Source organism: Opisthorchis viverrini (assembly GCF_000715545.1).
Source record: "Opisthorchis viverrini unplaced genomic scaffold opera_v5_166, whole genome shotgun sequence".
Lineage (NCBI taxonomy): Eukaryota > Metazoa > Platyhelminthes > Trematoda > Opisthorchiida > Opisthorchiidae > Opisthorchis > Opisthorchis viverrini.
In genome coordinates, this window is record NW_008751820.1 from 50,130 (window position 1) to 59,818 (window position 9,689).

Genomic DNA, 9,689 nt, shown 5'->3' on the forward strand with positions numbered 1-9,689 from the left:
CTTCCACATGCTTCATACAGGTGACGAAGCAAATTGTGTTTCTCAAGATGGCTACCACCGTACACAAATTTGAAGTCAGAGACAATTGACTGTGGTAGTTGTTCTGTTTTCTTTTTGTGATTTAAACAAGACACCCAACGAAAACTCCAATAACTTGGCACAGTGAGATGATCCATAAAAAGTCCAGCTTTTCCTGCCCAATTTGTAGTCCGTTTGGGTCGGGTTTAACTCCCTAAACTACAATTATCTTTCTGTTTGCTTTTCAAGGTTGTATCACGTGGTTTGGCCCACGTGATGGCGTTTCTTGTGTTGCACTCACTTGGGTATCGGAGGAATTCTTTTGGGCGTCAAACACTGGAGAGAAGGGCGCGCTGCGGTCTTTGTGGAACTGAAGATATGGGTGTCAAAAACCCAGTCAGGTCCGCTGCTGACTCAGAATTCTCTTCGCACGATCATCGGTCGTACATGTCACTTCCGGGACTTGTAGCTGTTGGGAAGCGCACACTCCTAAGGTTAGACACAGTGTAATATTTTTTATGGTTTGATTATCATTCCAACAGTTACGAACAACGAATATGTTTTAATGAGGTGGGACGCGACATTTTTGTCAGGTTCTGAACAGTCGAACAGCATAAAAGTACTCGGCTACCTAAATATAACCGGCTTTGGAATACCATACGAAAGTAATCGTCCCAATGAAGAACCTGAAGATACTGCTGGATGATCGGCTCCCGCTTTGCAGTATGAAACAGGAAGCTGTACAACGACAGTATTATTGTTGCTGAAAGGTCAAATTTCTAAACAGGCATTTTTAGTCTAGCGGAAACCAGATTGGGCCGAGATGGTTCGGTCGTTAAGGCACGATCCTACTGACCGGAAGTTTCGTGGTTCGAACCCTACCCCCGGAATTTTGTGTGTAAGTTTGGTCAACCTGACAGCATGTCAGCTCTCGCACTCCCCTCGGGTAGCACGGCAGCTAGGCGCCAAGGGGTTACTATAGCTGAAGAAATTCAGATCGGTCTCAGTGGCACAAATTGGCAATGGAGTAGGTTTTGCATTAGTGGGCCGACCAATGAAGGGGTTGGCGGCTAAATCTATCAAGCAAAGTGATATCAAAAGCTGTTTCAAATTTGATTATCATTTTGTTCACTGGAGTAAATGACATTTCTGATAGGCATCCTAAAAACACAACTCACTCGTGGTTACCTCTAACCTTTACATGGCAGGCGTCTTCCATTACCTTGCGTCCACTGAACAATGAGATACTCAACAAGTTAACAGTCTCTTGTAGGCTTTTTCTAGGCTGTTGTTTACAAATGTTGTAGCTTCATATGTATATCCTACACAATTCTTACAGGTGAGTGTGCCCCTGAATGAAGTGTGATTTCACAGACCAGAAGGTCCATGGTTCGTACCAGACCTCTGCATCTCCACTGCTCATGTCCTGGTTTGAACAACGAAACGCTACCTCAGTCCTCGTGCTTTCTTCGTGCGCTTTCGCCAAAAGCGCAATACAGCTGGAAGATAATTAGTAACAAATAAGCGAGTCCTAAAGTAGAATTTCTGGGGAAAAATATGAGCCCCATAGTTCGCGCAGTAGTGACCCTCAGGTCACGGTCAGATAACATCGCCTAATAACACTGAGTCAGTGCAAAGCAGGAGGCTTTTTTTATGAAGATTTGTCCGGTAAGTAGAACCAATCAGCGCTGAAATGTCGCGAAGCACTGTACAACTCTTTCATTCTTATTGGGAATCATCAGCAGTGCGCATCTCATGCAACTTGGAAGGATTCGAACCCGCGACCTTCCGGCCAGTTGTTGAACACTTAACCGTTCGGTTGATGAGCCGTGTGATTAGCTCTTACTTAAACAAAACATATGGCCACTCATCTTCCATTTGGGGAAACCACGTCACGTGGTAACGTATTGGATGGTTCTTCGAGTGACGACCTATCAGAGGGAAGTTTCACTCATCTTGTGAAGTTATCCTTCCTCTGAGCTACTTATGGGTTGACGGTAATGGTTGGATATCTGGTCATTTTCAAAAGATTTTTCGTCCAGGGCTCTCCACGCTTCTATCTTATTTGTAAATTTTCTGCGATTTACTCGGTCATTGAAACCGGACCGGTTTATGCCGGGTCAGTTTATTCATTGGCATCACTGAGGAAGTACATGAGACCACCAAGGTTTCCTCATCCAAGAGTGGTGAGCAAAAATGCTGAAGAGAGCTGCCGAAGACTCGGATGAAATACACAGTCCTTGGGTTTTTTCGTGGAAGCTGACATCCATCACCGTCTTTCGACATGGACCAAACAGTTTCGCACTGAGTTTTGGCAGTTCCGTCCACTGCTGCTAACACTGCGGGTGACTGAATATATCGTGGAGAAAGGTGTGCGTCAACCTGAACGCAGACGGGATCCACTGTAAACTTTCCAACTACTACAGGACAAAGCGCCACTTGTCCTTCAATTCTTTCAACGAGTTTTCATTTCTGTGTCGGTTAACCTGTCCGGAAATCCAGGGCAAAGTTTCGGCAGAAAATAAACGCTGGTCATTGACTCCGGACGCACCCGGCTGTAGGACAGCTCTGTCTCACGGCAAACAATGCACTTGGTGGAGAGTTCTCTTGAGGATATTATTCCCACACCGATTCGTCGCGGATAATAAAAAGTTTCTAACCACACCTTATCACGAATGATTAGCAATTGTCAAACAACCAGAGTTGTCTAGTTTGATACCTTTTCGAATACGGGTTAACTGTGAAAATTACTAGGTGATAACCATCTGTCAAAATGCGTCGAACCCGGGAAGTGAGACAGGCCAGGATAGGATGTGAATGGTATCTACACAGGCGGAAGTTGGTTAACTATGACAGATTTGGTTCTGTCACAGTTAACCGAGATGGCTCAAGTGGTTAGAGCGCGAACTGACTGACCGGTAGGTCCATGGTTCGAATCCGACCTCTGTCTCTCGATGTACCCTGTCTAGACAACCTGGTAGTATGCTAGCCCTCGTGCCTCCTTCGCGTGCATGGCAGTTAAACACCGCAAGGGTGCTACAGCTGAACGATTTGGGTTCTGTGTACAGTGATGTAAGCAGAGAACTTATATATGCGCAAGTCTGTAAATTCCACGGTAAGAGTAACCGCCACCGATCGACAGAGGAAGGATGCTTACACTCACGCCGGTCTGTCAGTGGCTCTCAAGCTACGCCAGCATATCAATAATTCGTGATCACTGCATTTGAGGCACTGAGTGGATACATTCAAAGAGAAAGAGAGCGGAAGAGGAAAAATTTAGAGAGTTCCCTTGATGGAAACAAGTTAATGAGGAGACGAATGTCGTATCAGCGGTTCGGTCAGGAAAACGGTCAGCAATGATCAGTGATGCGTTACCCAGTTATGGCATATTCCCGATCTTTAAACTAGATCTGAGAGAAGCCTTAGGTTTCTGTCTCGGGACGAGACTGCTCAAACGGTTAGAGTGTGTGTCCGCAAGGTTCGTGGTTCCAACCCAACCTTTGCCTCTCGACTTCCCCTGTCTAAGCTTAGGGAATCTGGCAGTTTCCCAACCCTTGTGATTCCTTTGGGTAGCATGGCAGCTAGGCACCGAAAGGGTGTCAGAGCTGAACTATTTTCTTCTCTATTCCTCCCCTCTGTCGGAAGTCGTGATGTAATTTTAACGGCGCATGAGGTGGAACGCTTCTTTTACTTTGTGAACTTGGCGATGTACCAGCTGAAGATCGATCACTAAGTTTTAAAACTTCTCAAAGCTGTTTTGGGTGAATTTGAGTGGGCGACTGTTGTATCGTGGGTGGCCGTCTATTGGTTACGCCTGCACTGAGTCCGCCAGACTACGCGATAAGGAGAAGACAGAGAACTCGGGACACGGCTTTATTGTCCGGACAAAACATTCAAAGCTTCTGCGTAAATATATAGGATGACTAAGTGGCCAAATATGGTCGTTCACTTGTTCACTTTGTACAGCCAATGGCGGTGTTCCGGTCGTGAACATTTTCAGCCCCACTCTACTGGTCTTATGTTGCTAAGCCGTGTTTGGCGAGCTTCTCCAACGCACCTGCTTTCCGGACGAGTCGTACCGACCTTGGGGATGCGTCAAGCTCTGCATATATACCTTTTCCACGTCTCGGCGCGTTCTGACAGTGACTTATTCACTAATCCGCTCTAAACTTCATGAGAAAAGACGAAAAGACGAAAAGACGAGCCGCTCGTGCAGATGCGGCTCATAGAAGGCTCTGCGGCTGACAGGCAACAACGATATGTCTGCTTCTGAACAGATAAAACCAGTCTAATTGACAGGACACAAGACTTATTTTTCTCGTCAGCAATCAGTGATCTTTAGAACTGCAAAAACGTGACTTGTGGATGTCCGCTTATTGGTTACTTGTGAATGATTGTTACTCACTCGCTTGAGATGGAATCAGTGTCATCCTCCAAGAGCGGATCTGTGAATTACAAACATTTCGACGGAGCAAGTCCAGTAACTCACAGTTGAAGCCTCGTGTTGATAGATAGGGCTAATCCTAAAACCTAATTCTGTCGTTTTTAAAACTGAGTTGTCTGGTACGAACTTTCACACTTCGATGCCAACTGATGGAGTGACAAACAGCTTGAATATATGACCTGGTGCGAGATGGTCCAACTAGTTAAAGCGCGAATTTACTGACCGCAAGGTATGACCTGGAGATGGTCCAACTAGTTAAAGCGCGAATTTACTGACCGCAAGGCTCATGGTTCGAATCCAACATCTGCCTCTCGACTTCCTTCCCCTAGGCTTGGGCAACCTGGTAGTATCCTAGCCCTCGTGCTTCCTTCGTGTGGCATGGCAGTTAGGCATCGAAAGGGTGCTACAGCTGGGTGATTGTTTATCGTTTTATTGAACATATAACCAGGGTTCCATATTCGTTTAGCATCTTTCTAGATCCACGGTGCACGAGGCGAAATAACCTTTCCGACTCAAAGTGTGCCAGTCGTGCTGGCGGATAAATCTGCGTGTCGCCTGAGCCTGGTAAATAATTGGCTAGAGAAAGGGGAACTTTACTCGCCAATTCGAAGCAAGCAAAATCACGTCAGCCATTGAATTGTGCAAAACACCTTGCCAGAAGTGGTCGGTTAGTAACAACGAAACGGATAGTGAGTTTCCACCGTGATGACACGACGATCAACATGGTAGAATGTCTGTGTACTCTCCCGCCCAATCGCAATGTTTCTTTCGGTTTCGGAATACGACTGTAAAGACAACACTTAATTTCACTGGTTTCGCAAGAGTCGATGTAACCTCAAACCAATAATAAACGTTAATTTCAGGAACTCTGTGAAACATCAAACGGCATCTGGGCAGCACATTTCCCCGGAAGGTTCTCCAACGAGGCGTTATCGTCCAAAGGATTCATCGAGAGCACGACCGGATTCTGGGTACAGCACTTTTGGTTGTTCCGGGGGAAACGCCGAGCCAATCAGACCGTACGTTTCCGAAACATCTCCGATAGAGTCACGTGCGGTTTTTTCCGCTGAGAACACATCAACACTGAAGATTTTCACAAGACAAGATTCCGTAGGAAGCCAAAAATCTTTTTCTGCTCAACAGGATACTTCAGTTGAAGATGAACTCGAGTTTTCAGATGCCGTTCCATCAGAGGCGTTCGAAAACCTCGATCTAACCAATAGAGAGACGAGGGGGAGTTCCACAACCGTTCCAGATAAATCGGTGAGGAGTTTTGTCAGTTATGAATGACGTAATATTTCTGACCCGCTCCTGTCATCCTTTTGATTCCCGATTAGCAATTTATTCGAAATATGCTGAGCGTAGAATCGATGAAGTTCAATAGTAGGGAGGTACTGATTTCGCAAAAAAAATTGAAGGTAGGGTCTCTAACCTGATGGGCAAAATTTCTCTGAGGTAATCCTCGGTTTTCGATTAATACAATTTCAAACGGGAACTGAATGTCAGAAGTAGCTGGAGAGAGGGACACTTTAGACAATACTAAACAAATAATCATTCCAATCAAGCCCAAAATATGGTACCGTGCTCCAGGATCTTGAAAAGTTTTTCTAGTAAACTTGACCACTAGGTAAGAAATAACTCTTTTCTGGGATTTTTCCACATTGAGTATCCTCTCTACAGGTGATAATAAAGAGAAAATTCTAGCCTTTACAAAAATCTGGTTAGTCTTGAGTATTCCGTGGTGGTGAAAAGAAGAAGACCTTTGCTGTGGAGTTACTTATTGGAAAATGCCAACTGACCGATTACGGACCATTTGACAGGGAAGCAAAACTCTCATTTGCATCTTATTTACAAAAACTGGACACCCATCTTCTCCTGAAGGCATCTTCTTGAACTTTTTCGGATATTCATTGAATCCAATCATTCATTGCTCAAATCCAAGCAAATGTTACAAAGCAACTGCAAAAATTCCGCAACGGATCTCCCCTTTTCAAGAGACGCAAAGCGAAATTCCAAGGACAACACGTACTACTCGCATGCCTCCCTATCAGTATTACCACCGTTACAGTGCTAGTCAACCAACAACACCTTTGCTGCTATTCTTGTAAAAATCTCCAGCACGCTGCAAAAGTATGCACTGAGATATTGTGAATAGAGCTCATTCGCACGAGCACTAATCGTTCATCTCTGGTCTCTCGTTCAGAGGGAAACTGATGTGTACAAACATCATGTGTGACCTCACAAACGAACGTCTGTGTCAGCCCTATTCCACAGGATACAGAAGTGACGTTGATCACCTGAAGGGTTTGGAACTCGACAGTTTGAGCGTCTTACTGGCATGTGTCGAAATCAGCGCAGATCCTCTGGACAGAGGTTCAAATTGCTTGCTCTACTGTCATGAAAGCTAGCTAATTTTCTTTCGCTTTTGAAGTGTATAAAATTCTAAAATGACCGAACAAGTTTCCGCGAAAGCGAATACTTGAATTTCGGTCTCCTAATTTCAGCTAGAGCTCCTAAAGTCCATGGCGAGCGCTTCTGATTAGCACGTTAGTTGAAGGGCACTTACCAGGACATTTACCGAGGTGCAGGGTAGACCAATCGCTCCTTCTCGGACATATGTGAAACTTTTCACCTTTTCGGACAAAAATTCACATGCATCCTGAATGGGCTGGTGGATTAGTGGAAACACCCTCTTTCTGCGTGTTCGGAGTTGAAATCCTGACACGCCCGAGGATATACACTGCCATAATAAGAGTGGAACTCGTGTCCAGGGCTTCGCCCTTTAGTGTAAACTAATCAGTATAGTCGTATCAGGACGTGAACAAGAAAACGTTCGGGCTCGAACCTGAGGACGTTTCTTTCGAAGAAGCGTAGGTTTCTTTAAAAAATGACAGAATTTAACTTTGACACAATTAAGACAAAAATGGTAGGTTTCGGGTGAACGGTTCTTAAAATAATAGGGAAGATAGTCTGTAGTCATCGTGACCACCGATCGTTACGTGTCTGAGGACTGTTTGCCTTGTGGATCCCTCTTCTCCAGCCTTTAACCGGATGAAGATGACTCATTGGCGGTTACCCCATGACTTGGAAACGAAGCGCGAGTGTCCTTACCAATAGATTCATTTGCCTTGGTACTAGTCGTTTCCACAGATGGGGACCACGGGACTAGCTTCCCTGATTGATACAGTTGTGTCACGTGACTGATGGCACTCCTACAGTGAAGTTACCGCCTCCACTACACAGCTCTCACTTCTTGCCATACCTGGCTAACAAGACTACTCGACTTCAATGGCTCTCATGCATTTTATAACCTTATTTCTGGTGAACGAAGATGTGGCAGCTGGAGCCACTACACCCTGGGTGCCCTTTTTGTAAGCTGCAAAAAACTGAAATGACTCAACTGACGTATAACATAAGTGGGAAATGTGAGTACACCTAGCGGACCGGATACCGTACGTATGGCAGAACAATACATTACAGTTCATAAAGTTAGTCATATAAGGAGAACCAGCTCCGCACGTAACGGGACTACATAGCCAATGAAATAACCGTTTTCGTTGAGACAGATTTCATTGATTGTTCTTCACCCGACCTTGACAGATGGGTTGTTTGCTTAGTATCACTTTTGACCCGCTTGTACGCGAAATTGGTCAATAGACCAGCCGGCTCGCACGTTTGATGACTTTTCTGGTTTGGTTAAGCGCACCAAGCCATCAATCGACTATTCAGACAGGGGCTTACAGCAATAAGAAGGCATTCAGGAGACTGTGGTCCCAAGCGCACCGAGTTATCAATCGACTATTCAGACCGGGGTTCACAGCAATAAGAAGGTATTCAGGAGACTGTGGTTCACAACAAGTCACTAATAAAATAACGACCGTGTGAGTTAGCTACCATCCGGCCGATACTCTTTAGCCAGCCACTATTGAACGTCCGTGAGTAGCTTGAACAAATCCGATGATATTTGCAAGACTTGTTTGAGCTTAACGTCACTATAAAGGCTGATGAACTGAAGGGTGTCTTCGAGCTCTGGGTGGCTTACTACTCAACACTAAGTGCGTGATTACACGCTATCAGACATGAAAGTAATAACCCATTCTTACTGGTCATTTTTTTCAAATTACCTGGACTTTGGCTGGGTGCTAAACCATGGTAATGGAAAAAACGCTTCATATCAACCTTCCATCAGATGCAGGGACGGCGGTTTAGACTACTCGGCCAGATACTACTTATATGCCTCATCAGTAGTACGTGCATCTACAAAGGAAAACAGGACGCAAACTCCATTGGCTGCATGAGTTTGGTCGTTTGTGTCCCTGTACAACTGGGTGTTTTCGTCAGTGTAAACACGGTGACTCATCGCTGAGCGGTGAGCTCTACTCTGCAGGCGGTAGTCGAGCCTACCCTGTCTGCTTAGATCAGTCCACTAGAGAGAAAGCAGACGACAGGCGCTGAAGTTCTAGTGGGGCCGGGGTATGACGCGAAAAGGGAGTCTATGATAAAATTCATGCTAAAAAGCAGATGACAACAGATGACGAGTGCATATTTCCAGCCAATCAGACCCCCCTGGCCTGTCAGTCCACGCGCACAGTCGGTGATGATGGTAAAACTGAAAGAAAAACTTGTAGGTGTTGTAAAGGGTATCTTGCCAGTTCATGACGCAATTGTCAGTCTCAGGCTTGGTGAGTTAGAGGAATCAAGGGGCAGCACGTCTAACGGAGCGATTCTGGAAGGTGGGCAAACATCTGGTATGGTGGGTATTGGCCTTGGAACTATCTGGCTTTGTATATCTGACTCACATTCAACATTGACGGGAGATAATGCTTTCCAGCCACTTGAGTGAACTGCTTTAGTGTTTCCTTTTAGGGTGTGGGATTTCGTAATCTGGGACGTTAAACTTCATCCCTGCACAGTACTGAAACCTCAGAGATCTGTTATCTGGAAATATAGCATATAAGTGACCGTGCGATTTACGTTTCTCAGCTATTTGTAAGGGGATGTTGCGACGGGCAAGCAGAAAGTTTTGCACTAAATCTTCTGATGTTCCTTCCCTGTTTAACACGGTCAAAACTCATTTGAGTTGGCCAACTGAACGTTTTACCTGGTCATGTGACTGAAGGTCATACAGATGGTGACCTATATTTTGAAAACGGAAGTGTCGAGAGACTACAGACACGAACCAGACATGTTCCAGTACCGAAAACTAATGATTACGGATGGTCACACT

General features: G+C 45.3%; 1 protein-coding gene across 1 annotated transcript in view; it reads left to right on the forward strand.

The window, feature by feature from the left end:
* T265_14242 (hypothetical protein) overlaps positions 1-9,689 on the forward strand; it is a gene marked incomplete at both ends in the record, with an annotated part of 69,793 nt that overhangs the window by 13,124 nt on the left and 46,980 nt on the right. The window contains 2 exons of the mRNA XM_009172734.1: positions 268-512; positions 5,326-5,725. Of these exons, the coding sequence (XP_009170998.1) occupies positions 268-512; positions 5,326-5,725 (645 nt within the window). The remainder of the gene's footprint in view (positions 1-267; positions 513-5,325; positions 5,726-9,689) is intronic.